This window comes from Rhinolophus hipposideros, assembly GCF_964194185.1.
Source record: "Rhinolophus hipposideros genome assembly, chromosome: 24".
Taxonomy (NCBI): domain Eukaryota; kingdom Metazoa; phylum Chordata; class Mammalia; order Chiroptera; family Rhinolophidae; genus Rhinolophus; species Rhinolophus hipposideros.
This window is the reverse complement of record NC_138070.1, coordinates 23,628,370-23,654,601: the sequence shown is the minus strand read 5'-3', so window position 1 is coordinate 23,654,601 and position 26,232 is coordinate 23,628,370. Positions and strand designations below refer to the sequence as shown.

Below are 26,232 nucleotides of genomic sequence, written 5' to 3'. Positions count from 1 at the left end.
GGGAGGGGCCTCCCTGGGCCTGCAGCCCTGTCCTGGGCCATCAGGGCTCGGAGGAGATGAAACGAGAGCAGGGATGGTTCCCCCACACCTTCAAATATCCCAAGCATATGGACCCTGAGGACCTGCAAGTTGGAATTGCCCCTGGTCCTGAGGCCCTGTTGACCCACACCATCCACAGCAGCTGTCTTTGTACACCTTCATGTACCTAGTCTGTGGAGGCAGCCCCCCTAGGCCATGCTGCTCAGCCTTCCCCTCTCCCTCCTCAGGGCCCGGGCCTAGCCTTTCATTCTTAGGGATCTGATCACTGGAAGAAGGGAACTCCAGTGGCGGCCTGCACAGACCCTGCCATGGAGCTTGGAGCCCCCTGGTGGCAAGGGTTGGCAGTGCCTCTGCGCTGGAGCCAAGGCCGGACTTTCTGGACACGCCTCCCTTTCTGCCCCCTCGATCCCTCCCTCCTAACTCCCTAGGCAGAGTTAGCTGTTTACTGACATGGTGCTGTGTGCGAGTGAAAGAGAAGGCCTATGGGGCTCTGGGGCGGGGCCCAGGACGGTGCCAGGAGAGGGGGCTGGAAAAGTAAGGGTGTGGCCCTGTGTGTGCAGTGCCCTATAGGAGTGGGATAGGCCAGCCCTGGGGGCAGGCAGCTGGGCAAGGAAGGGTGCTCAGAAAGAGTTGGACTCTGAAAGGTGGAGGGGATCCCCTGGGTTCCCGAGTCCCACCCTGCATGGCAGGCCAACCATGGGTGTGGGACTGCTCCCGGGGGGGAGGGGGGAGGCTGGCCCGTTCAGAGAGGGTTGGAGGCAGCGAGATGGGGGTCAGGCTGTGCTTGCCCCCACCCTGCCCTTGGATGCGTAGAACCCAGTGCAGTGGGAGCCTTCCAAGTGACACTGGTCCTGGCACAGCTCCCATATCCTGTCTGCTGGAGCCCTGAGTAGCGCCTTGGGGACTGACACCTCTGGGACTGACCCTCGGCAGCAGCAGGGATCTGCTGTTCAGTGCCTGCTGTGACTTAAAAACAGAAAACACTGACAAAAAGCATTAAAAACAAAACCAAAATAAGATTGTATTGGTAAACACATACATTTTTGTAAGAAAATTTAAAAATTAAAAAAGCAACAAAGGAACTTCATGGCTCAGACCTCTCGCCACAAGCTGCTTGCTCTTCCACTTGTCAGGTCGGGAGTCGGGGGAGGTGGCCACAGCTGTCTGTCTGCTGTGTCCAGTGGGGGCTGAACTCCCAGGCCCCAGGGATGTTTCCCCACACACATCCTCCCAGGCTCGCTGCGACCCTCTGTCTACATGAAAAAGGAATAGGCTTGCTCCTGGTGGTTAACTAGGCTCTGAGCCCCAGGATAGTGTCCTGGCCAGAGGTTTCTCTGGGTACAGGTGGGCTCATCCAGGACAGGGTGATCCCTGGGGATCCTCTGAAGTGGCCAGAGATCCAGGCACTTGGGGGCTTGGGGCTGGAGGGACAGGGTCAGGGATGGGGGCAGCTATGGATTTAATAGACACAAACTCCATGTCATCAATTGCCAGCTGCACAGCCTGCAAAAGTGGCACCTGGTCTGAGCCCACTGTCTCTTTCATAAACAAGGCTGAGTAGGACTGGGGAAGATGCTTCTACTCTGTGCCCCCTGGGCTGGGCACCTGGTGTTGCTGCAGGGCCAAGTCCCCCTTACCCTACACCTGCTTGGTCAGAGAGGGGTGTGAAGTGTGGCCAACTGCCCTGTTCTGGTTTCCTGGTTGAGACAGCCTCCAGGTGGGGGCTCAGCCCAGCCCGCAGATACCCCTGTGGAGCTACAGCTTGTGTCCTCAGCCTGGCCACAGCAGGAGCAGTGCTGGGTCTAGGACCCACATGGACTCATGGGCAGCATTAGCAACCAGTCCAGGGGAGCAACGTGTGTTTGGTGCCAAAGTGGAAGGCACCAAGGGAAAGAAGGAGCAGCGCAGTGGTTGAGAAGTACTCAGTCGATGTCTTCCATCTAAATATTTAAATCTTTAATTACTATTTTAGTGTCTTTTAATTATGATATTGGTCTATAAAATTATTAACAGTCAGCTGATTTTAGTGAAGTTGCATTTATTCTTAAAAAGGAGATGAAAGAACCCAGAGGGTTTAAAAGTGTGTGTTGGTGGTGGTCAGGGCCATCACTGAGGCACTGCTGCCACCTGGTGACAGCAAACCTCAAAAACAGACTGCGCACAGCTGAGCAGTTTCCAGATATTCCCAACTTCCACCACCTGCCCTGATTGGCTTTTTTACGATATTAGGTTAGTGCAAAAATAACAGCGGTTTTTGCAGTTATTTTTAACATTCTAAACTGCAATTACTTTTGCACCAACCTAATACTTTCCAGATTTATTGCAGTGATTCTGCACCGTGAGCCAGTTGCCCTTGGGGTGGATTAGTGTGTGATAGCTTGGAGCCACGTGTAGAGGGACCAGTGTAGGTGGGCCTTGGCCTTGCAGGTCTCAAGTGTGCTGCATTGAAGACAGACCCCAGAATTGCAGAAGTGGGGTTGGCAGAAGCATATCCCTCATGCCCTTCATAACCAGGTTTGGTGAGAGACCCAGAGCAGGTCAAGGCTGTGCCGGGCTGCCAGCGCCTAGGTAGACGGCCTTCTCCAGGCCATCCACCACCTCTGAATACTCCAGGTAGGAGGAGAAGTGTGTGCAGTTAAAGCGGCTGCTCCCGCGCACGTGGGCCAGGAAATCGGGTGCTCCTGGGAAGATGACGTTGTCGGCCAGCAACACCGTCCCCTTCCGTAACAGGCCACATTCCTGCAGGGGACAGACGGTTGGAGGGGGTAAGGGTCAGCAGTGCCCAGCGAGCCTGCTTCACACCAGCAGGACAGGTGCGCCTGGCCAGGCAGAGGCTCCATACGCTGGCCTCGCTCCAGGGTTAGCCCCACCCCAGCTCCTGAGGTCACTGAGTTTTCCCCACAGCCCTTCATCACCTCCCCAGCAGCGACTGCTACAGGAAAGGGCTGTGCTGAGAGAGTCTTACCTCCACAACGTCAGCTCTGTGAGGAAGGATCTTTTCCTGCTCTGTTCACTCTAGCATGCTCGGCCTCTAGAACAGTGTGTGGTACAAAGGTACTCACTGGATGCTAGCTGGACGATTGAGTGGAGGAGATGACGGGGCCAGGATTTGGGCCCCAGTGCTAAAGGGCTGCCTTTAGTGCCACAGTGCTAAAGCCAGTGGTTCCTTGATCACTCGGTGCCAAGAAAACATTACTTCTCCAGGTGAGAGAAATGCCTCGTGCCCAGTATGTGGGCTACTGGGGGTGGTCACTGGAGATGGGATCTGGTTTGGCCAGGATGATCCCACAGGGCGGGGGGCAGACCTCCCCACCCACAAGCCTGCCTTTCGGGTTCACTTTGGATACCCCCAAGCCCTGGCATCTGACACGCCCATCTCCATCAGCACCTGGGTCCTGGCAGCCAGCCGGCATTCCCGGGCCTGGGTTCTGCAGAAGGAAGGAGGAGCAGCTGGCTGGACACAGCCAAGGTCCTCCAGTGTTCACAGACTCTCTAAACTGAAGTTGGAGCTGCTTAGATTACATGCAATAATAGAATGAGTAACCTTAAGAGGAAATGTTGCCTTGTCTCCTAGATTTAATTTTAGAGGCGTAGAACTTTGTATTTTTTTTTAACATAATCTTAACAGTTAAAAAAAACAAGCAATCTCAAACATGGAAAACAAAGTCAAACAAGTGATCCTAGGTGTGCCTGAAATTGCCGGCAGGATCACATGCATGAGGCATCTCCAAGTAACTAAAAATTGCAGGGTTATAACTGCACACCTCCAGGGATGTGCCCGAGGACAGAGTCTTACAGGGGTCTCAGCCCTTTAGGTGGTGGCTGTGGTCACATCCAGCCTGTGGGCTGTGGGGGAGGGCCTTCCAGCAAGAGCTGTGGAAAACAGCTTTGAGGTCAGCGAGGCTGGGATGACCTCTGAGCCAGAATTTGAACAGAAAGTACCACTATGAATCATGGAGCCTTTTCTCTTAAAACCAGAAAAGGAAAAGAACTTTCTAGCAATTTTGTCTAAAAAGACCTAGAACAGAGAGCAGTTCGGGAGGTGTCGCTGGCCTGGCCCCAGAAGGGCCACTCAGGTCTGGGGCAGGAAGGAAGTGTACAAAGTGAATCGGGAACAGGGGCTCCAGGGTTGTAGGGCTCGCTGCAGGGTTGTAGGGCTGGCTGAAGGAGTAGGGGCACCGCTGACAATAGATGGGACTATCAGTGGATTGAAAGACACCAGACACTAAAAACCATCGAGTTAACCATGAAAGAAGGAACAAAAGGAGGAAAGCTTTGGGCTCCTTTGGAGGGTGCTAGGGCCCAACCATCCTTTGGAAGCTGGTGGTAAGGGGGAAGAAGGTGGCACCTGCGCTGCCTTTCCCCAGACACCATGTGCCTCCTGACAGAGGACACAGACTCCCTGGAGACTTCTGGCCAGAAGCTCATCGCATCTGAGCAAGCCTGTTGTGCTAACAGCCACAGGGAGGAAATGGTGTTCAGAGGACCAGGCAGCCAAGGTGGTTTTAAGCTACGTCCACCGTTTTTTGACTTTCAGGAGGTGGTTGTGGGCTGGGCTTAGTGACAAGCTTCTAACAGAGAGAAGGCTGAAGTAACAGTGTGTGGCTTCAGAGACTTGGCCATACACAGCACCTGACACCCCCCCCCCCCCGCCCGTTGCTCCTCTGTCTCTGTCTCTTGCTCTCATCTCTGGCTCTGTGGGAAGCCAGCTGCCATGTTGTGAGGACACTCAAGCAGCCCTGTGGAAACACCTGCGTGACAAGGGACCAAGACCTCCTCAAGTGGCCATCTGACTGAATTGCCCCCTGCCTCTGCCAGCCCCTTTCCCGACTGGGGAGGTGCAGCTGGGTACCACAGAGCCAGGCTGGCCCTAGCCCAGCACAAGCCAGGGGCCTGCAGAGCCATGGCTGCAGGGCCGCAGAATGCGGGCTTGTAAAGTACAGCCATTCCCATTCAGGACTTCTCTTCTTTTGAGATAATTACCAGCTTTGAACAAGGAGCACAGAGAAAACTGTTTCCTAGTTATTAAACGGCAATATTTTCTGCTTTTCTGTAAATGCAGGCCCCTGCAATTATCATACACACCAAAGCTACTGAAATCCTCCCACTCCATGATGCAGGCCCGGCTGCATTGGCCACCTGGTCTCTGCCCTCAATACCTGATTTCCAGGATCATGCCCCTCTGCCTGGTGGGCCTCTCCGGCCTGGGCATACTCCCCACAGCTGCCTCACTCCTGGCCCACGGGTCATTCCTTGTCATTCCTCCACTGACCGCCTGTATAGGCCAACGCAGGTGACCGGTCCAACTTCTAGTCCCTTGATCCCCTCCCTCTCCACTCCCAGTGCCTGGTGTCTCCCTAAGGTTCTAGGCATCTGCACCACCTTCCGCACAACCATCTCTCGGCACTCTCCATGCACCTAACGGGGATCTTCCCTGAAGACAGGTCTAACCTCACCTTCACCTGCTGAGAGCCCTCGTGACCCCACCCACGTGGCATTTGAGGCCCTCCATACATAGTCCTGGGACACTGCCCCCAATCTGCCCACTCCTGGAATATGCTGTGCCTTCACACCCACCAGGCCAGTGCTGGTTCCTTCCCGCTGTGTCCAGATGCCTGGGCCTCCACTTGCACAGGAACCACTGGGTTTGAGGTGCTGCCTGGCTTCCAGGCATGGTTTTGGTGGCCATGTTCCCCATGCTCATGGTCCCTCTGCACTGGGCAGAGTGTCTGGCCTGTGGGGGAGCTGAAGTGGGTGAGCACAGGATGAACAACGTGGGATAGCCCCAGGCTGGTCCTCTGGCAGGGAGGCTGGAGTGGGACCGAGCATCTGAAGCCCAACCTGAGGCCAAGGAGCTGCTAATATCTGCCTGACTACCCACCCGGAGGGAAAGGCAGTGGGTGTCAATATTAAGCTCCACATGTAAGCTCACTAAGCGCTCCAGCTCCACCCTCCTGGGGACCAGGCAGCCCCACTGGTCACCACTTGGTGCTGGCTAAGTAGCTGGCACTGAGGGCTGGGACAGCCTGGGGATGGGGTTGCGGGATGGGGGTGCAGGGGGATGCATGACAAGTAGCCTCAGGAGGAAGAAACAGTAGATGGCAGTTTCCCTAGCCAGCACCAGCCGTCCAGGTGTGAGAGCTGGAACGGCTGCCAGACTGCTTCCCTTCTGCCTTCTTTGCCCCTTGCCTTTAAGATCAGACCAGCTGGTCCATGGGCTCACCCCACCCTGCTACCCCAGGAACAGGCTGCCCAGAACCCCCTTCCTCCGATCTGCATCCTGCCCTGGGTCTCCTCCAGTCCTCTGTGCTTGCTGACCTCAGGCAGGCCAGCACGAGCTACCTTTGGTTCCCAGGGCCGGCCTTGGCAGGGCTTGGCCAGGACTCTTCAGAGAGGCTGAGGCCTACCAACAGGGCAGCCCTTGCACCTGCAGCCAGCCCATCCCGGGCAGGCAGTTGGCGAAGCTCACCTCCAGGAGTAGTGTGTCTGGCAGGTACCGTTCCTTCCAGTGGTCAAGGAAGACCATGTCCAGCGTATCCACATCATATTTCTTCTTCAGCTGGGGGATGATGTCCTGGGACGCCCCAATGATAACGGTTACCTGGAACAGTGCTCCATCAGTGCCTGTGCCCATCAGGGTCAAAGAGACCACCCTGCCCGGACACCCAACAGTTTCTTTGGGGTTCTGGGGAGACAAATCCCCTCTCTGCCTTCTCCCTTTGGGGGCAGCCTCGGGAATTTCCTGCTCCGTGGAATGGGGCAGTGCGACCACCCTCACGAGCTGCTGGGGGTTCTATAAACCTGGCCCAGGAGGTGCTGTAGGCCTGGCTGCAACAGGAAAAATACGGCCTTGAACCATGCAGGGCAAGCCCCAGGCTCTCCCCTGCTCACCCCCCTGCACTGGACCCCTGGAGCCTGTGTCCACATCTGTCACAGGGGAAGGTGCTATACCTTGTCCTGCAGGCCTGCAAAGTCCAGCATCTTCTGGGTGATGACGGCATACTCAGGGTTGACCTCAATGGTGAGCAGGCGGGCACTGGGCGGCAGCAGGCGGGCCATCCGCACGGCCGAGTAGCCGCAGTAAGCCCCCAGCTCCAGCAGCACAGAGGGGTTCTCCTCCTGAACCACTGTGTCCACAATCTGGCCTGGGGTGGGTGGAGAAGGAGGTGAGCGCAGGCAGAGGGAAGAGACCCACTGCCGGTCCTGGGCCTATTCCTCCTGATTGAGCAACAACCCCTCCTAATGCCTGGTCCCAGCCCTACCCCGAGGTCCTGGTCCCACTGCACATACCCCCTGAGCTCCCACAGTCCCTCAGGCCTCTTTGTCTTTGCACACGCTGGTCTCTCTCTCTTTTCCACGGTTCCTGACTGACTCCAACTTGTCCTAACCCAGAGCTGCCTTCTGCAGACACCGCACCCCTCCTTGCCGATGGGCTACACTCGGGGTCTGCCTAGTACCCTCGAGCTGGACACTTTGCAGGGCTCTAAAGGGGCTGGACAGTGGATGTCACAACTGTCCCCCACACCCAATTCCAGGGAGTGCAGGACAGCACATGCCTGTGCCCCACGCTGGAGTCCAAAGGTTAGGAGGCGGCTGGGGGAAGGGCCTAGTACTGGACCAGGCAGAGTCCAAGGAGCTCTGTGCACCCTCATACGCAGCAGTAACACCCAGGAACCTATTGCCCATCCTGCACTAGCCCCCGACTCTGCAGGATGGTGAGTACAGGGCCGATATGGAGCTCCTGCTGTCTCCTCTGAATAATATTGCTGAGTTGGTCTGTGGCAAGCGGGGGACCCTCAACAGTGGCCTCCTGGGTGGTTTATCAAATGTCCCTCCCTCCCCACAGGGACAGTGAAGTGGGTGTCGGGGTCTCTGCACAGTCTATGCCACTGGTTGGGAGTGAGAAGTTGGGCTGGTGGCTTGGGCCCCAGCCCAAGGACATAGGCAGGGCTGCAGACGAACCCCTACCCCAACTCCAAAAAACTGGGTGATAACAAGCCCCTTCTGCAGGGACGATGCTGCCTGGCCTGGGATCCCCATTCCTGTATTCACCACCTGCCGGCCAGGCCACCCACCTTTCTTGTCACCCACATTCATGGCCCACTCCTTCTGGGAGCAGTAGGCGTCGATGGTCTCCAGCACGCTCTGTGGGTCCCCGGCCACTGCGTGCTGCAGCACATAATGCAGGATACGCTGCTCCTTGTTGTCTCCCATGAGCAGGTTGTAGATGGGCAGCAGGATCAACTCATTCCAGCCAACAAAAATCCAGCCACGGTTCATCCAGCCACGGTGTTGCAGGAAGAGCAGTAGGGCCAGCAGCACCAGGCCTGATGAGAAGGCTGCCAACAGCAGGGATGGGGCCTCTAGCATCTGAAATTGGGTGAGGAGGAGGGGAGAGAAACGGGAGGGAAGGGATCCGCGGGGAGGGCAGCTGGCTTCAGTGCTTTGTGGGCCAGGCAGCCCTCAGCCAGCTGGGGAGCTCAGGGCCCCTTGGGTTAGTGCAGACCTGCTCTCCTGCTCACCCATCCTCTCCTCACTTTGGTGGTACTACTATTGTCCCCCTTATGCTGATAGGGGCCCAAGGACCAAGAGGTCGAACCAGTGTCTTAGTGCCAGGGGAGCAGAGGCCCAGCACACCTGCAAACAGCTTCCAGCTAGGGCTGCACCCTCAGTCACACAGAGCAGGTGTGTATGTGACTGCCTGGTGGCCTACTGGTCACAGCCCCCTTCTCTGGGCACCTTCCCAGACGCCTGGGATCAGCTGCTGCCCTGGCCAAGGAAGGCACAGCTGGCCTGAAGCAAGCACGTACAGCGCAGGGGAGGCTTTGCCCCACGTGCAGCCCCTGTAGCCACTTGGGACAGTCTGAGATTCTCCTGTGCTCCGTTAAGTGAATTTCCAAATAAGGATATAGGCAGGCCCCAGGCCAGGCACACTCAACCACTCTCCTTGGGCACAGCCACACATGGCGAATCTGTCCCTCGACAAGGAAGGCCAGCCCTGCTGCCTGCACACAGTGTGAGAGACGTGCCAGCTATGTATCAGTCACTACAGGTGCGGCACGAGCCCCTGGCACGCCACCCCAGGCAGGGAGCGTGGGACCCAGTCACGTGGAGCTGGGCCCGGGGCCCCCAGAGACAGGGCAAGGCTGAGTCCGCATAGAAAACGGTTCAAAATGTTCAGGCCACATGCTCAGATTTTGGACCAGAGACCTTAACATGTTAAAGGATGAAAGCAAGAGGAATGTGGGAAACTTCCACCAGGGCCACGGTCACTCATGGGGCATTCATAAGAAAGGACCTTGGAACTCTAGTGGCCACATAGAAAGAACCCTGCTCTCTAAGAAGCTCCCATGTGGAAAAGCACACCCAGAAGAGCAGGTAGGCTGAGGGTCTTGGAGGGGAGACACCTTGAGGACAGCTCAGGACACATGGCCTACGAGGAAAAGTGGGCTTAGTGGATACAGCAGAGAATGAACAGGAAAGCCAAGACCGCCCCCGCCCCCCCGGGGAGTGTTGACACCCAGATCTCTAGATTCTCTCAGGCCAAGTGGCCGATTTACACAAGGCCGAGGGGATACATGCTTAGCAGGGCCAAGTCTGCACACCCAGTGGGCCTCAATCCTCGGCCCACACCCGTGCTCCCAGCACCACCCTGAGCTTCAGGGCAGCTTTCCCAGCCAGTGCCTGCCCTCCACACTCGCACTCCTCGGAGCTCAGCAGCAAGGCAGACAGAACAGGTGCAGAGTTCTTTTGCCTTGAGATAATTATCAGTAGAAAATGGAACCTGAAAATGACCAGCATCCAGATATCCAGGCTGCCCCCCAGAGGCCAGCCTTGCCCTTCACCTTTCCCTCCTCAGAGGAGCAAGCACAAAAGGCGTCAGAGAGGTGGCAACAGCCCAGGACACTGGGGACAGTCTCGTCGGCACTGCCCGGGTTATGAGGGCACATGCAACTGTGCCTTATGAAAAGCAGGAGAAATTAACGAAGCGCTTTGCTCAAGCCCTTTTTCTCAGGAAAGCAATTATCAACTTACAATTGACATAGAAGACCAAGAGCGAGTTACGAATAGCATATACGAATCAATGAAAAAAAGAAAAGCCAAGAGAAAAGTGGGCCACGGTGGCAAATACACAGCTTACAGAAAGCCAGAAAACGAGCAGGCATGGGAAGCCAGGTGCAGGACTTGGTGCCAGCGTGAGTGCCCGTGTGGGGAGGATCCTGGGCCCCACCAGCCTGATGGACGGTGAGCTCGGCCATGTTTCTGCCAGAGCTGCTGGGGACCCGCTGGGAAAGGCCCTCAGAGGGCAGGACAGCAATGCAGGTGAGGGGAGCACACGGGGCAGGGCACACGGGGAGAGGGCATGGTACATAAGGGCAGAGCGTCTCTCAACTAGGGAACAGACGGCAGGAAACGGGGGAGAAGCTGTTCAATCTGAAGTGTCCAGAACCTTCCACTGTGCTATCTGCCTGCTTAGTATTTCCTAACTACACACCTGTGTGGCTTTATTTATCATTACTATCATTACTAGTAGTGTGTTTGGGTGGTGAGATAAGGGGCCATTTTGTTTTATTCTATGTTATTAAAATTTGTTAGTAAATAATGTTAGGACTAAACACCTAACTTAAGAAGGAATATTCCATTTAAATAGTGAATTACTTGGTGGACCCTGGGGTCATGAACTATAGATTTCAATCCCCACAGTACTTGAATTATGTTAGAATCTGGCTTTTAAATCTCTATCTCCAGGTCTGTTTGTTCATAACCGTGTCCCTCAGGGCTGACAGAAGGGCGCAGGGAGGGGCCCCACCCGCGGAGCAGCTGGGACTGGGCCCAGGTGAAAGGCAGCCAGCAGCTCCCGCCTTTCCTGTCAGGAGGGGGTGGCATGCCTGACAGTCAGGGAAGCTCCAAATAGGGCAGAAGCGGCCCCTTGGCACAGGGACTGCGATGCTGCCCCATTGTCCACCATGTCCACGTCCTACCCGCCCTTCCATGGCCTACCTGGGCCAGGGGCACGGGGCTCAGGGAGACACTCAAGGTAATCCCCCATGCAGTGCCTGTGGGAAGAGGCTTCATGCCCCCCTTACCTGATCCCAGCAACCCCAGAGGAGAGTCCTGGAATCTCCTTGAGTGTGAGGGACTGGTTGCCCCTGGTCACGAACTGAGTGCTGGTCACTGGCCACACTGCCTCCAGTGGCCTCCTCCCCTTCTAACACAACCCTGCTGGACATCCCTGACTACAGGGCCTCCCTGTTCCCAAAGCCCCCTTGCTCTGCATTGCTCAGCTGTGTTGGGAGAGGCCGAACCCACCCGACCATGGGAGGAGAACATGTCTAGGTCTGCTCAGAGCTTTGTAGAATAAAAGCATGAGCAAGTGAGTGGAGGGCAGCAGTGCCGAAAAACTGAGTCACGCCATTAAAATCCCACAGACACAGCAGAGGAAGCCATTCAGAGCTTGCAGATGTTCTGACCTGGGATTTGCCCTATGAGTCCTTTGTGGGGAAATTAAACCTGGGGAGCTCTTCTTGTTTTGGGTCCTGGGACCTGAGTACCTGCTGCTCTGCCCTTGGAAAGAGCCAAGAGTGAGGTCACTCAGTATCCCCCAGAAACAGCCTAGGATCTCTATGATCCCACTGCCCTGCTTTGGCTCTGAGCCCTGGGTGGAGATGAAGAGTCCTGGTTACCTTACAGAGATGTAACGAGAAAGGGTGACGCTGGGGCTTGGCTTCAAAACGACCATGGGGGCGGGTGACAGGAGGACAAAGAAAACTTGGCCCCTGGCTGGGAGGTGAGCGCGTGGAAGCCGAGGAACACCCTCCGATCCTTTCTGCTTGTGTATAGGTTCGAAACATGCCATAACAAAAGTGTTTCAGTGGATTGCCAAGCACACTTTTCAAATGTAGTTTCTTGACCACAGTGAGGGGAGGAGGCAAAGCTTTGGTGCAGTGCCCTAGGTCTCCGCTCCCCATGGCTCTCGGCCTCAGGGCAAAGGGCAGAACCAGAGGAAGCTGCTTAAGGAGTTCTAGGTTTGGCTGAGGAGGCTGGGCCTTTATGAAGCCTTCACAGATGGCACATGTTGTAGTGTCATGAGAGCATGAAAGAAATGGAGGAAGACACAAATGGAAAGACATCCCATGTTCATGGACTGGAAGACTTGATATTGTGAAGCTGTCTAATATCCAGAGTGATCTACAGCTTCAATGCAATCCCTATCAAAATTCCAAGGGCATTTTTTACAGCAATAGAAAAATCCATCCTAAAAGTCATGTGGAATCTCATTGGACCTCAAGTGGCCAAAACTATTTTGAAAAAGAACAAAGTTGGAGGACCTCATCCTTCCTGACTTCAAAACTATGAATTACGACAGCATAAGGTAGACACAAAGACCAACAGAACAGAATTGAAAGGCCAGAAATACACCTTCATGTCTATGATCAAATGATTTTTTTCACAAGGGTGCTGATGTAAGGGTGAAATTCAGGGAATCGATAATGCAGTTAGATTTAGCTACTTTGCAGTTTGACCCTTCCTGATATTCATCTGTTTTCTCTTTGTTTCTCCTCCCACTGATTAACAGAAGAACTCGGTTTGTTCCCTTTTTCAAGGCTACCCATACCTTGTTAACTAACAAACATCCTAACCTGAAAAGAGCAGCTTCTTTAATCCTCAGCCCCCCCTCCCACCCCCATCTGACGTTGGATCACAACTCCTGGGCAGTTTTTCACAACTCCCTAGCAGTTCACAGATGGCTAAGGACAGTGAGGCAGACCAGAGGCATTAGAAGACCACAGGAGATGAATCCTCAAGTGTTAGCCCTGAGGCCTGCTTTCCTTTGTTCTTTCCCATTTACCTGCCTATAAAATCTCTTAATCATTTTGACTAGGGAAGGTGGTTTTTTTAGACAGCAGTCTGCCATCTTTCTTAGCTGCCGGCATCTAGAATAAAGGACGCTTTTCTCCTCACCAACCCTTGTCACGCTAGTGTTTTAGACTCTTGCAGGGGCAAGCAACACCGAACCTGAGTTCCGTAACACTGGGACCACTCAATAGGAAAGAACAGTCTCTTCAACAAATGATTCTAGGACAACTAGGCTTCCACCAGCAAAAGAATGAAATTGCATTCTTAACTCACATCATATACAAAAAACAAAAACAAAAACAAAAAAAACCTCAAAATGGGCCAAAGACTTTAAGAGCTAAAACTATAAAACTCTTAGAAGAAAATATAGGAGTAAGTCTTCATGACCCTGAATTTGGCAATGGATTCTTATATATGACACCAAAAGCACAGGCAACAAAAGAAAAATAAACTGAACTTCATTAAAAAAAAAGCTTTTGTTCATCAAAGTTTGTATATGTCAAGAAAGCCAAAGGATAACCCACAAAATGGGAGAAAATGTTGGCAAATTACATATCTGGTGAGAGTTTAATATTCTGAATATATAAAGAACTCTTATAATGCAACAACAAAAAGACAAACACCCCAGTTAGAAAATGGGCAAAGGACTAGAATAGATATTTCTCCAAGGAAGATATATAAATAACCAATAAGCACATAAAAAAGTGCTCAGCATCATTTGTTATTATGCAAATGCAAATCAAAATCACAATGAGATACCACTTCATACCCATTAGGATGGATATTAAAAAAAAAAAAAAGGAAAACAACAAGTTTTGGTGAGGATGTGGATAAATTGGAACCCCCTACAGCAATGTAAAATAATGCAGTTGCTATGGAAAACAGTTTGATGGTTCCTCAAAAAGTTAAACATAGAATTACCACACGTTTCAGCAATTCCACTCCTAGATGTATACCCAAAATAATTGAAAGTGGGAACTTGAACTGATACTTGTACACCTATGTTTATAGCAGAATTATTCACAATAGCCGAAACATGGAAACGACCCAAGTGTCCATCAACAGGTGAATGGATAACAAAATGTGGTCTATCCATCCAATGGAATATTTAGTTATTAAAATGAATGAAGCACTGATATATGCTACCATAGGCTTGAACTTTGAACACATTCTGCTAAGTGAAGTAAGACAGACACAAAAGGATAAATATTTTATGATCCTACTTACATGAAATATCTAGAACAGGCAAATTCAAAGAGACAGAATGTAGAAGTTACCAGGAGCTGGGGGGAAGGGGAATTACTGCTGAATGGGTACAGTTTGTTTGGGATGATGAAAAAATTCTGGAAATAGTGGCAATGGTTACACAACAATGCCACTGAATTGTACACTCAGAAATAGTTAAAATGGTACATTTTAAATTATGTATATTTTACTACAATAAAAAGAAAACACAGTGGAAAGCAACCAACACAAGCCACCCTGCTTCTGGCCTTCCCTGTTCCAAAAAGGGAAGGGGACATGCCATTCCCTATAAGGAAGCAGGATCCAGAACAGCCCAGCTCCCCTCTCCCTGGGGGACCCAGGCACTCAAGAGAGCTTTTCTGCTGGCCTGCTGCCTGCCCGCTGAGCCCGACTGCAAAGACAGGCACAGGCACCTAGAGGGATTCCTGTTTCCTGAGGTGCTCACTCACCTCCCTTCCTGGAGGCAGGGGAAAGGACCTTCTTCCTATCACAGCAGAATCTGTCCACCCCGCGTGCTTCCTTCTAACAACAGGCCCATGGTGTGTGTGTCCAGCGTCCATTTCCTCACAGACAGCACACAGACCTCGGCAAGGGACAGGCCCTCTGTCCCAAAACCACAATAACACCCCCCAAAAACCTTTCTTATATAAACTCATTCTTAAGTACTCTCCCTGCAACCCTAAAACCATGACCTCCTCTGATCGCCATGAATCCACCCTGAAACCCAAAGGAGGCAATCAAGACAGTTGGCAGCTGGGCCAAGACCCCTAGGCACCCTCAGGCCTTGGTGGGGGGCAGGCAGATGGGCCACTGACACCCAGAGCCATCGACCCCTGGACTTTTATTTAGCTCTGTGATCCTTTGTGATAAAGGTGCTTTGCCATACCCTGCCTGGTGCACAGTTAAACTTCACCAAGGCCCAGTCCCCCAACATCTGCATGTTGGGGGCTCCACTCACCCCTCAAGGCTGCCCCCTTCTCGCCCGCAGGCTCCCGAGTCTCCGGAGCTGGAGAAAGGTGAGGGGGGGTTTTGTGCTTCGTAGTCAGATTGTTTATCACTTTTGGCCAGTATTCATCATTCACATTTAACACATCCTAGATGACACTCATCTTTCCTTAAAGGAAATGGAAATGTTTTTCATAAATATATTGCAAGTAAGCATCAGTGGATGAGTTACTGAGACTCTTAAAAATTCTTTAAAAAGATGAACTAACTGTATGATCTGGTTCCTAGGCTCATTGTAAAAATCCATAAAAGGTCATTAGAAATACCTTTGGCCCCTTTGCAAAGATCTCAGCCTGCTGTTTTGCCTTGGTTGCCAGACACCTCCTGGGTCTCTGACCCCACTGGCTTGGGAAGCCTGGGGGAGGGGCAGGATGGCACTTGTGCCTGTGGCTGCGGGAGTGACAGAAGAAAAGGAAGGCCTCAGAGCACAAGGAACATTCTGGGGACGACAGCTGACAGGCTGGGCAGCCAGGATCCTTGTGGGGAGGACAGAAGGATGGGATGGATGGGTCAGGAAAGACTGCCAGGGTGAGTGTCTAGGGATGAATGGTTGGCCATCTGCCCCTGCAGGACAAAGCCCAAGAGCCTGCTCTGCCCAGGAACTGGGAACATTCTCGTAGCTCTTGGGCACTGGGAGCAAAACCCCAGCACCTGTCTGCTTCCAGTCCTGCCCTGTATGTGGGCTGAAGGTGACTTCATATCACTCCTATGCTAGAGGGTCGCACCCACAGAAACTTGTCTTATCTCTAGTTGCTACTCCTCACGGCATCTCATGGTGATTCTGACTCCTGATCCAGTGCTCTGGACACACATTTGTTGAAGCACGTTGAGGACATCTTGTGATTCTGTGATTCTGAGTATACACTCTAAAGCTCGGTGAGAGGCCAGGTTTCCTCTGGAAGGTACCTCCAGGGCTAGAAGTCCTTCCTAGCTCCTGCGGATGCCTCTTATCTCCAGTTGATCCTGATCCTTCCATGGGAGCTTCTCATCTACTGAACCCCCTTCTTGCACGATGGCTGTCGGCCACTCCTGGCAGCACATGGGATAGCCCACGGCAGCACAGAGCAGTCCACGCCCGCTCACGCTGGCTGCCAGCCACTCCTGGCAGCACATGGTAGCCCACGGCAGCACAGAGCAGCCCACACCCACTCACGCTGGTTGCCAGCTGCTCCTGGCAGCACCCGGCAGCCCATGGCAGCTCACCGCAGCCCAGCTCCAGGAAGAGCCGTTGTTCACAATCTTAGCTGTAGAGGGCGCAGCTCACTGGCCCGTGTGGGGATGGAAACAGAGACCTGGCTTTAGGAGCACGCACTCCCACCGCGTGAGCAACTGGTCCCGCCCACGACTCCTTTTATTATAATGTATAAAATAAGCTGCAAAACTACCATTGTCTGGAACATTTTCTCAATCCGTTGAGATTTTGCTTCATGGCAACTGTGGTCAGTTTGGCTCAAACAAACATAAAAATTCTCTACAGCTTTGGATGTCTCTTACGTAGACAAGAACAGTGAGTAAGGAACTCCAGACCTCTAGTGGAGACACTCATGGGATCATGAAACTGCTGAGGTCAAACAGCACAAAAAATAACTACAGGGGACCGAGTACTGATAAAGGATGATTATAATTTTCTATGGCTTTTGTCTGAACTATTGTTGTATTTCTATTTTATTTTTATTTATTTATTTATTTTTTATCACCCTAAATCCAGCAACCATCTGACACTGTACAACGCTATCAAAATATTATTGACTATATTCCCCCTGCTGTACATTACATCCCCATGACGTACTTGTTTTATACCTGGAAATTTGAGCCTCTTATTCCCCTTTACCTCCCCCTACTTTTTAATTTTTTAATTACAGTTGACATTTAATATTATTTTATATTAATTTCAGGAGTACCGAAACCTACATGGTGCTCCTGAAAGCCCACTGCACCCCACTCTTTCGCCATCTCATCTGTGTTCCTCCTGGAACCCAACAGAAGCCCTTTGTAGGGATGGAAATCGAGCACTCCAGATACCTGGGGACTCAAGGCCAGCAGGCAGCAGACCCAGCAAGACACACAATCTTCCCTCCCACCATCCGGCAACAGTATTGTGCTGGGCTGGTCACTGGACCATTCAGTCCAGCCAAGAGGTTAGGCATTTGTACAATTTAAGAAGTGATCCCCCTGACTAATCTAGTACCCACCTGGCACTATACATAGTTATTACCATATTATTGACTATATTCCCTGTGCTTTACTCTACATCCACATGATTTGGAACTATCAATTTGTACTTTTTAATCCCTTCACCTTTTATACCCTGCACCCAAACCCCACCCTCCTATCACCCCCCAAAATCTAACCCATCTGGCACCATACATACTTATTACAATATTATTGACTATATTCCTTATGCTATAACCTACATCTCCATCATTACTGTGTAACAGTGACTTTCTGAAGTATTGTATTTTTAATGTTCTATTTTGTGGATATAAAAAAAAGTTTCTTTTTTCTCTTAATCTATCTATGACTCATAACAATATAGCAAATTACACTTTTGTAAACAAAACTGAAGCATTTATCCTTTTCTCCCTGCCTGATCCCTACCCAAATCGGAAACTATTATAGAGTATTCTTATTTTCATGGCAATATAGTAGTTATTTGCATAGATTCAATAAGAGTCCGTCCTCCCTACGATAAGACATAATTAAAAACATTGGTTATAATACCAAATAATGTCATATTTGAAAATGACGTATAAAAGCAGATAGGAAGTTTTAAGACACTACAGTCGACTTTATGAAGCCAGTGCTTACAAAGCCCTCTTGAAAAACTGGCCTGGTACCTGGTTACAGGGTTCCCAGCCTTCCAGTGAGCAAGGAAGGTCACCGCCTGGCAGGCCCAGGAACCACACGGTATTTTGGAGACTTTGAGAATTCACCCAGATCTCTGGGTGAAATCTGACGGTAAGTTCTTGGCTTGGCTTCCTAGCCTTGAGAGACTTTTAAAAGTCCAATCTGAAATTCCTATAAAAAGTTGCACAAAGAAAACTTAAAAAGGCCTATATGGTCAATACCCATTCTTGCTGCATTTATATCAATAAATCAAGCCAAATTTAATGAGACCAGAATCATTTTAAACAAGAATAATTACTTTGATCATTTTTTATCAAAAAAGGAAGTGACTTAGAGAGAAATTTTATGTCTCAATGGAGAAAAATAACACAACCTTGTGGGTTATCAGATTCCAGCCCTGTTGTACACTGTCTTTGAGGTTTTATTATCTACTTGTGAATTGGACTGGATCCTGCCATGTTACACATTTTGTTAGCTCTTACCAAATGATTTGTAGTTTCCTTCAATATCTGACTCCACCTCTCCCAACTGGTATTTCTACTTTCCTGCCTCCCTCCTGACTTGGCATCAGTGAGAATTAAAATCTGACTGCCCAGACCCTTACTGGGACTCAGGTTGTGTTGCAGCTACCCTTTTTCCTCCAGGATCTGATAAAGCCCCACATGCTGAAGTCAGACAACTTGATATAAACTTCAAAGAACTCATCACCACAACAAATCATGTATAGGCAACTTCTGTGCCTGGAGCTGCTGCTTATGGGCCACTCAGAACGTCCACTGCAACTCCCACATCGTCCGTGCTCTGCTCCAGGTAATAATCTTGACTGTGACACTGACGTCTATGCCATCCACAAACATTCAAACTCCAAACTGGGAATCCATCCTCACTCCACCATCTAGAGACCTAACTCTTTTCAACTGTCCACTTTCGGGACTCAAAAACTGGGTTTTACAGTCAGCTCCATTAACCTTTGCTTTTCTTTCTGTTTCCATAGAAATTGTCCCTCATTAAATGCCTGCTAGCTTGCACCATCCAGCAACTATCCTCTACTACCAAGTCCCAACAGATGGGTTCAGCTGGTCCTTAATGAACAAAAGATGATCAAACAGAAAATGGACTTTAATTTTTCTTTCCTTCAATAAGAGGGGGACCTGACAAAGACTCTCTCCTAAACTAAACCCTAGCTGGGCTCCTCTGAGCCCTCTTCTCAACTCAGACTCAATCTTGGCCTATAAAGACTTGAACAAATATTAACATAGTTTCTAACAGCTCAAGGCTGCATCCCTAGAATGACCCCAGCCCCTTAAGGTGCGTGCCTGAGAAAACTCAAGGCTGCCAAAAGATGTGTGTGTTCCAGCCAACACCTGAGGACACACCTCATCTCCCAACCTGGGGGTGGGGGGGAGGGCTAACTTCTATAAGTGCCAGTTAGCATACCCAAGTGGGTATGACATGGATCAACACCCTATTCGCTTTTTGTATTATAATTTTACACTTCCCTAACTTTCTCAAGCACCTCCCCGCTACCACTCCTCCTCCCTCACTCATTTCCCGTTAAAACATTTAATTGCCTCTGAGCAAATTAAGCAAAACGGAGCTCAGCTCTTTCCCCTATTATCAGTAGTTACTGAATAATTCTGTCCTCAATGCTTTAGCTAGTATCCGGCTGTGCTTATCTCTGACACTGCTCTCCTCACCGGCCTTGCAGTGCCCCCTCAGAGCCCCTCTATGAGTTGGGAAACCGATGCTCAGTCTCAGGCAAAGGACACAAAAGTCCCTGGTAGGGCGGGGAGAAGGGGGAACCCAAAAAGCTGGTCTGTCAGCAGTTCAGGCCTGGGGAGCCTTCCCCTCTCTCTACATCCTGGAAGGCACGATGGGGTCACACCACCCAGACCCAGTCTTGAGGGGTCTAGGGTTTGGGTCATCCCCTCCCTGGTAGGGCAGCCATTCACCTGAAGGGAAAGGCCTAGGGGGTACCCCCAAAACCCCCAAGGCGGAACCTGTTGGGAATATCACTGAGCCCCTCTGGGTCTGGGCCCCCACAATTTTCCCGGTCTCAAGGCTCTAATCCCAGCTCAAAGACCAAGTGTAACCCTCTCGTGGCGAGTCAGGTACTGATTCTGCAGCCCGGTCACCACCAGGTCGGAGTCCTCCCCCAGCGACAGGCCCCATCCCAGGAGTATGGATCGCCATGGGAAGGGGGACACCCCAGCCCTGTATGGACCCCTATCCCGAAGTAGGATCTTGCCACCCCAGCACAAAGTTCCCACTCCTCCGGCCCAGACTGGCAGCCCCCCTGTCCAGAGACCCTCCACAAGGTCGTAGCCCTCCACCCCGGCCCGAGTCCCTCACTCCAGGTCCAGAGGCTCCTGCCCAAGGTCGGAGCCCCCCGCCCAAGTCGGATCCCTCCGCGGGCCGGGCCCCGCAGTCCGCGCGCGCACTCACCCTGCCCTGACGGACACCCGGGTCGGCGCAGGCAGCGCGGCGGGCAGCCCGGCCGCCGAGGCCCCGCGGGGGTGGCGGCGGTGGCGGCGGTGGCGCGGTGGCGGCGATGGCGGCGATGGCCGGGAGGGCGGCCGCGCTGCGAGGACCCGGAGGGCGCTTCCGGGGGCGGACGCGAGTCGCAGCCGGCGGAGTGCGGGGCGCGGCCCGGGACGCGGCAGGTAGGGCGGGGCCCGGCTGCGGGTGTCCACACGGGGTGTCCCTCGTGCGGCCGTCGGCCTCGGCTGGGACAGGCGTCCTCTCGCTTCCAGCAACCCGCAGTCCTCACCCTTTGCAGAGGCAGAAAGCTGGGGCCCGTGCCGGAAGCCGGCTGGGTGGATGCCCTCTGCTCGCTCTCAGCCATCCGCAGCCCCATGTGAACTGGAGTCCTCAGGGTTCACCTCCTGAGCTGACTTGGGGCCATCCCTTGCACGCCCCACGGGCCAAACCTGGCCGCCAAACAAGGCCCGAGCTGCCCACGGAAGGAAGTGCTCGGTACATACACACGTAGGAAATCAATGAGGGGACGCTTGGGAACAGATGGACGCTAAGCACCCACTGCCGGCGGGTTCTCTGCAAGCGCCCTGGGGGAGGGGAGGGGATGTGACTCATCCACCTGGAGCCGCTAAGGGATACTGACCAAACCAGGACAGTAATCACATAACAGCCAGGGCCGGGATGCCACCAGGGTCCAGAGCAGGGACTGGTCCCTCCGGAGGGTTGGAGCCCAACCCTGCAGCCTCCCCCAGAGCTGGCCATAGTGCCACCACGTCTACCATGGCGGTGTGGCCAGTCCCACACATGATGATGCGCTTCCCCCCCAAGTGCCTGTGTAATGACTGACCTCCTGACCCTGCTCTTGGATGACGCCCCCTAGGGAGTGAGTGTTGAGGGACCTGAGCAAGGAAGGGGTGAGGGCTCCTTCTCAGAAATGGCAGCTGTGGGAAGAAGAGTAGCCAGGTCATTGGCCAAAATGGTGGACTGGAGAATGAAGGCTGACCACATGTGTGAATGAGCAAACCTATGTACTGCTGGGTGTGGGTTCAGAACACAAAGGCCAGACAGACCTTTCCAGGCTAGCCCTGCAACCGTGCCTGGCTTAGGTGGGGAGGGCAAGGCTGTGAGGCACCCCAAGGCGTGGAGTGTACAGGTACCCCAAGATAACCCAGCAGAGCAGCACCTGCTCTCCCCACCCTGGAGTTCCTTTGGGGTCCTTCCTCCCCATCAAGCTATCAAAACCCTCCCACGTGTTTAAAGGCAGATTTCCTATACTTACAGAAGGCTCTGCTGCTTCCACGTGATTATCAGACCCAGAGGGCTCTGGGTGTGCACAGGGAGTGGGAAGAGCAAACTGCCAAAGATAAGCACACAATCCATGTGGCCCTGCCTTCTGCCTGATAGCTGGCTGGGGCCGCAGTGCGGGACTTAGGGGCAGTGAGACCAAGGTGGGGATCCTGCCTTGGCGGCAGGAAGAACAGACACCTGCAATGGAAGGTAGGGGCATCTGGGCAAAGCCTCCCCACTGTCTCCCCACGGGCAGCTGGAGAGAGAGACTCGGCCCTACCCAGCAGGCTTGTGCTCCTAATCCAGCAGTAGCTTTTCTCCAACCAGTAGTTGGTCCTCCATTCTGGGCTCATTTCAGAGCCATAAGAATAACTGACAGCAGTTTAAGGCCTCTTAAGGGTTCTTGAGTTGAATTTGGAATTGGGTCCACTTTGGGCTGGCTGCTTGAACCGAGTTGTGGCTCCGTTAGACCCATGTGTACCTGTACACGCATCTCAGGTGCCCTCAAATGCCGCCTACTGGAGGGAACCTGGGTGAGCCTGGCTGTGGGGTGGGCACAGCTGAGTATCCCCATCAGGTAGGCTGGCTGCAGGCCAGGGGCCGTGTGCGTGGATGCAGCTCCGGGTGGCTGCTCCCCGGGCTGCCTCCACTGTAAGCGAGGGCCTCCTCTAGACTTCAGGTCTCAGACCCTAGCCTATGGGGCGTCTATGGAGCTGGGGTCCCTGAGAAGCATGAGACTCTGGGTGTTTTCCCAACAGCCAGGAAGGTTGAAGTGGTTGCAAAGATGGCTGCAGCCCTCTCACTGACAGGCCCAGGCTCTCTAATGCTGGTGTGGGGTGGGCACACTGCCTTGCATGGCAGACCTGCCACCATAGGCTTTGCCTGGGAGCAGCGGCCAGCTCCCGATGCCCTAGCAGCAATGTGCGCCCGCCCCTCCCTCCACATATACTCATAATTTTCTAGTATTTCTTCCTTCCTCCATAGGGAGCAGGACTGAGCCTGGCGCCGATGTCCCCAACTCAGGCCCTGGGTCAGAGTTCTCAGAGGCTGGCTACACCTGAGGACACAACTGCCCTTACCTCCCCCCTCCACTCCCTTCCTCGTGTCCTCTTTTTGGCTCTTGCTGGCCTTTCATGGCAGTAGTTTGCAGAAGATGATTCCTTCTGCAAGGCGGGAAAGACGTGAGCAGTCCTCTGTACTAGGCTCAGGAGTGGAGAGTGCACACTGCCTCCGAGGCAACACCACAGTGAGCCCCAAAGACATTTCAGGGAGGAGCTCAGAGTCCCGCAGCTCTTGCTATTGCTCAGACTGGATTCCCGCTGGAGCCCAGTGTGCACGGGACACTCTGAGAAGCCTGCCTGACATAGGGGGTGGCTCTGTCTTCTCCCTCACTTATAACAAAGGTGACCTTCACAACAGAAAGACAGGTGGATGGACGCAAGAAAAACGTTTTCATCCTGTGTCTGGCTCAGAACGGTGGATGACGTTAGAGTTCAGAGCAGTCCTGTCAGTTAAATTCCCTTCTTGAATGGTGGCGGTGGTGGTGGAGGAGGAGGGGTGTGCAAAGGTGATTTCACACCATGCCAACCTCCTCTCAGGACTGGTGCAGATGCCATGTGCCCCGTTGCTGCCTTCTGCCCCATGTGTGATGTGTCACACCCCAACCATCACAGGGTGGCTTCTCCCATCTGATGCAACAGATCCTGTGCCAGTTTTAACCAGATTGGGCTGCTTGCCCTTTGGATATCATATGCCACCTTCTGGGATTGGTGTTCCAGGCTTGTCTTGGCTCTTCCTTCTTACCCTTTACCCCTTATCCCAACAGGGCGGCAGGACTATGATCTCCTAGTGATTGGCGGGGGATCCGGCGGGCTGGCCTGTGCCAAGGAAGGTACGTGTCTTGTGTCCTGCTGGCACCTCCAACTGTCAGGAGTAGATAGTGTTGTTCTCCAGAGCTGGGATGTGCCCTTAGAGGCCATGAGCAGCAGTATGCTTTTTGTCCACAGCTGGCCTGCCAGCCTCCAGGGACCTATTACCCTGCCAGGGTCACCTCAGTAGTCTGTTGTCACTGTGCACTATGCCCTACTGAACCCTAGTTGTCTGTGCAGTGCACAACGGCCAGGTTGGTACCCCAAGTCTGGGCCTGCCCTTCTTGGCACCAGCCCCAGGCCTCACAGGAGCTGTCCCCACCCATCAGATATGTCTCCCACCACCCATGTCCTCGCCCACACTGCTCCAGCCCCCTGCCTCTTTGCGGTTTTGCAATTGCTTCCCTAGCTCTTTCTGGCTTGCACCTTGCCTGGCAGTCTGCCCTTCCTGGCCTGCTCGTCCCCTGCCCAGTGGGCCTCACCCACCTCCCTTCAGTCTTCCTGCTGAGATGGCCCCACTTAGAATTGCACACCTCCTACACATCTGGCCCCCATCTGTCCTTGTTCTTAGCCCTTGCACTGTCCCTCAGAGATCACGGTTCTGCTGGTTCTGTCTTGCTCTCCAGATGGGCCCAGACACCCAGGGGTGCTCGGGAAAGATGTGTCTAGTAAACGGGCTGGACCCAGAGGTATCCTGAGACATGTTGCAGTGTGCCACTAACCCAGCTGGGGAGCAGACTGCCGGTGTTTCACTGTGGACCCTGTGCTCTACTGTAGGAGTGCCCAGCGGTCTGCTTCCCAGTCTAAATGACAAGGAGTCATATGTGGGAGAGTGGAGGGGAGCAGACAGGAGAGAAACAGGACCCCAAACAAGAGGGAGTTGAACAGGCACCCTGGCCATGAAACTGTGGCTCTCTGAAGGCAGATACTGGCTTTTAGAATCACAGATGGTATAAAGGGAATTTGTTGTCTCCTGCTCTTGCTCTGAGTGGTGGGGAAGGAGGGCCAAGCCTGCGCTGGGGGCAGGAACCTGGCAAGTCTCCTGGCTGATTTGAGGGCTCACAGAGGGACTTACCAGTCCTCACCCCACTGGACCACAGAGCTACCTTAGGAAACAGACTGCACAGATGGCCGGTTGTCTGTCCTTTACAGCAGGAGGAAGTCCTGAACTTTGTGTCCAGTCCAGTGTTATCTCTAGAGACGTATGTCATTAACCCGAAATCTCAAATCTGTCTTTGGCTTTTGTAACAGTGGCATTTGTTGCACTTTTTACAGCTTTATTGAGACATAATTGACATAAACAGTACATATTTAAAGCAGACAACCTGATAAGCTTTGTTATACGTACACAAGTGTGAAACCAGTGCGGTAAATCAAGATAGTAATGAATGTCTCCATCACCCCTGTGTTAGTGTCTTGGGGCTGCCGTAACAAATAGCATAGACTGAGGGCTTCATGAGCAGCAATGTATTTTCTCACAGTTCTAGAGGTGGGAAGTCTGAAATCAAGGTGCCAGCAGACACAGTTTCTTCTGAGGCCTCTCTTTGGCTTGTAGACTCTGTCTTTGCATGGTCACCCCTCTGTGAGTGTCTGTGTCTTAATCTCCTTATAAGGACACCAGTCAGATTGGATTAGGGCCCACCTTAATGACCTCACTTTAACTTAATCACCTCTGTAAAAAAACGCTATAGTCAAATAAGGTACATTCTGGGGCTTAGGACTTCAATTTAGGAGGGATACAATTCAGTCCATAACAACCCCCAAAATTTCCTCAAACCGAAAGAAGCCCTTCCTGCTCCCCATTGCCTGCTGCTTCCCTGAGCCGCCAGTGATCTGCTTTCTCTCACTATAGATTACTTTGCATTTTCTAAAATTGTGCGTACATGGAATCATGCTATATGTATTCTTCTCTGGCTTCATTCATGTAGCAGACTTATTTTAGATTCATCTATGTTGCTGTATGCGTATGAATCCATAGTTCATTCCTTTTTCTTGCTGATGAGTATATATTAGTATATATTAGAAACTGCCCGACTGTTGTCCAAAGTGGTTGTGCCGTTTTATATTTCCACAAGCAACCTATGAGGGTTCAAAGTTTTCCACATCCTCGCCTGCACTTGTTATTTGTCTTTTTTTATCATAGCCCATTCTAAGTAGGTGTCAAGTGGTATCATTATGGTTCACTTGCGTCTTTTCATGTGCTTATTAGCCATTTGTGTAACTATGGACAAATGTCTGCTCAGAACATTTGCCCTTTTAAAAATGGGGTTGTCTTACAATTACTGAGCTATAAGAGTTTTTTTAAACATGTATTCTGGATACTAGACCCTTATCAGACATGTGCTTTGCACATACTTTCTCCCATTCTGTGGATTATCTGTTTACTTTCTTGATGGTGTCCTTTGCAGCACAACAGTTTTTAGTTTTGATAAAGTCCAGTTTCTCTGTTTCTTTGGTTGCTTATGCTTTTGGGGTCATATGCAAGAAACAGTTGCCTAATCCAAGGTCACAAAGATTGATGCCTATGTTTTCTTCTAAGAATTTTATAGTTTCAGCTCTTACACTTAGGTCGTTGGTCCATTTTGAGTTAATATACAAATATGGT

General features: G+C 52.3%; 3 protein-coding genes across 8 annotated transcripts in view; 2 read left to right on the top strand and 1 right to left on the bottom strand.

Moving 5' to 3' along the window:
* ARVCF (ARVCF delta catenin family member) overlaps nucleotides 1-1,125 on the top strand; it is a 57,517-nt gene extending 56,392 nt beyond the window's left edge. For 3 of the 5 annotated variants that reach the window (XM_081037915.1, XM_081037918.1, XM_081037917.1), the window contains one exon: nucleotides 267-1,125. Coding sequence is in view for 1 of the 5 variants with exons in the window: in XM_081037918.1 (XP_080894044.1) it covers nucleotides 267-293 (27 nt within the window). In the remaining 4 variants the exon portion in view is untranslated. The remainder of the gene's footprint in view (nucleotides 1-266) is intronic. The other 2 variants (XM_081037914.1, XM_081037916.1) reach the window with 1 other exon arrangement.
* COMT (catechol-O-methyltransferase) lies at nucleotides 1,036-20,913 on the bottom strand. The gene is made up of 5 exons (XM_081037922.1): nucleotides 20,440-20,913; nucleotides 8,115-8,409; nucleotides 6,991-7,184; nucleotides 6,509-6,640; nucleotides 1,036-2,778 (listed from the first exon to the last, which is right to left on the bottom strand). Exons 2-5 carry the CDS (start codon nucleotides 8,407-8,409, stop codon nucleotides 2,578-2,580), a joined length of 822 nt encoding a protein of 273 aa, XP_080894048.1. The 5' UTR covers nucleotides 20,440-20,913; the 3' UTR covers nucleotides 1,036-2,577.
* The window catches only part of TXNRD2 (thioredoxin reductase 2), a 48,604-nt gene continuing 42,899 nt past the window's right edge, over nucleotides 20,528-26,232 (top strand). For both annotated transcript variants that reach the window (XM_081037920.1, XM_081037921.1), the window contains exons 1-2: nucleotides 20,528-20,657; nucleotides 23,585-23,650. In XM_081037920.1, coding sequence (XP_080894046.1) covers nucleotides 20,546-20,657; nucleotides 23,585-23,650 — 178 coding nt within the window. In that variant the 5' untranslated portion in view covers nucleotides 20,528-20,545. The remainder of the gene's footprint in view (nucleotides 20,658-23,584; nucleotides 23,651-26,232) is intronic.

Coding starts and splice junctions, on each gene's coding strand:
- COMT (XM_081037922.1), bottom strand. CDS start 8,409: ATGCTAGAGGCCCCATCCCTGCTGTTGGCAGCCTTCTCATCAGGCCTG. Junction 7,185..8,114: donor GAATGTGGGTGACAAGAAAG/GTGGGTGGCCTG, acceptor CACCCACCCCAG/GCCAGATTGTGGACACAGTG. Junction 2,779..6,508: donor CAGACACACTACTCCTGGAG/GTGAGCTTCGCC, acceptor TGTCCCCTGCAG/GAATGTGGCCTGTTACGGAA.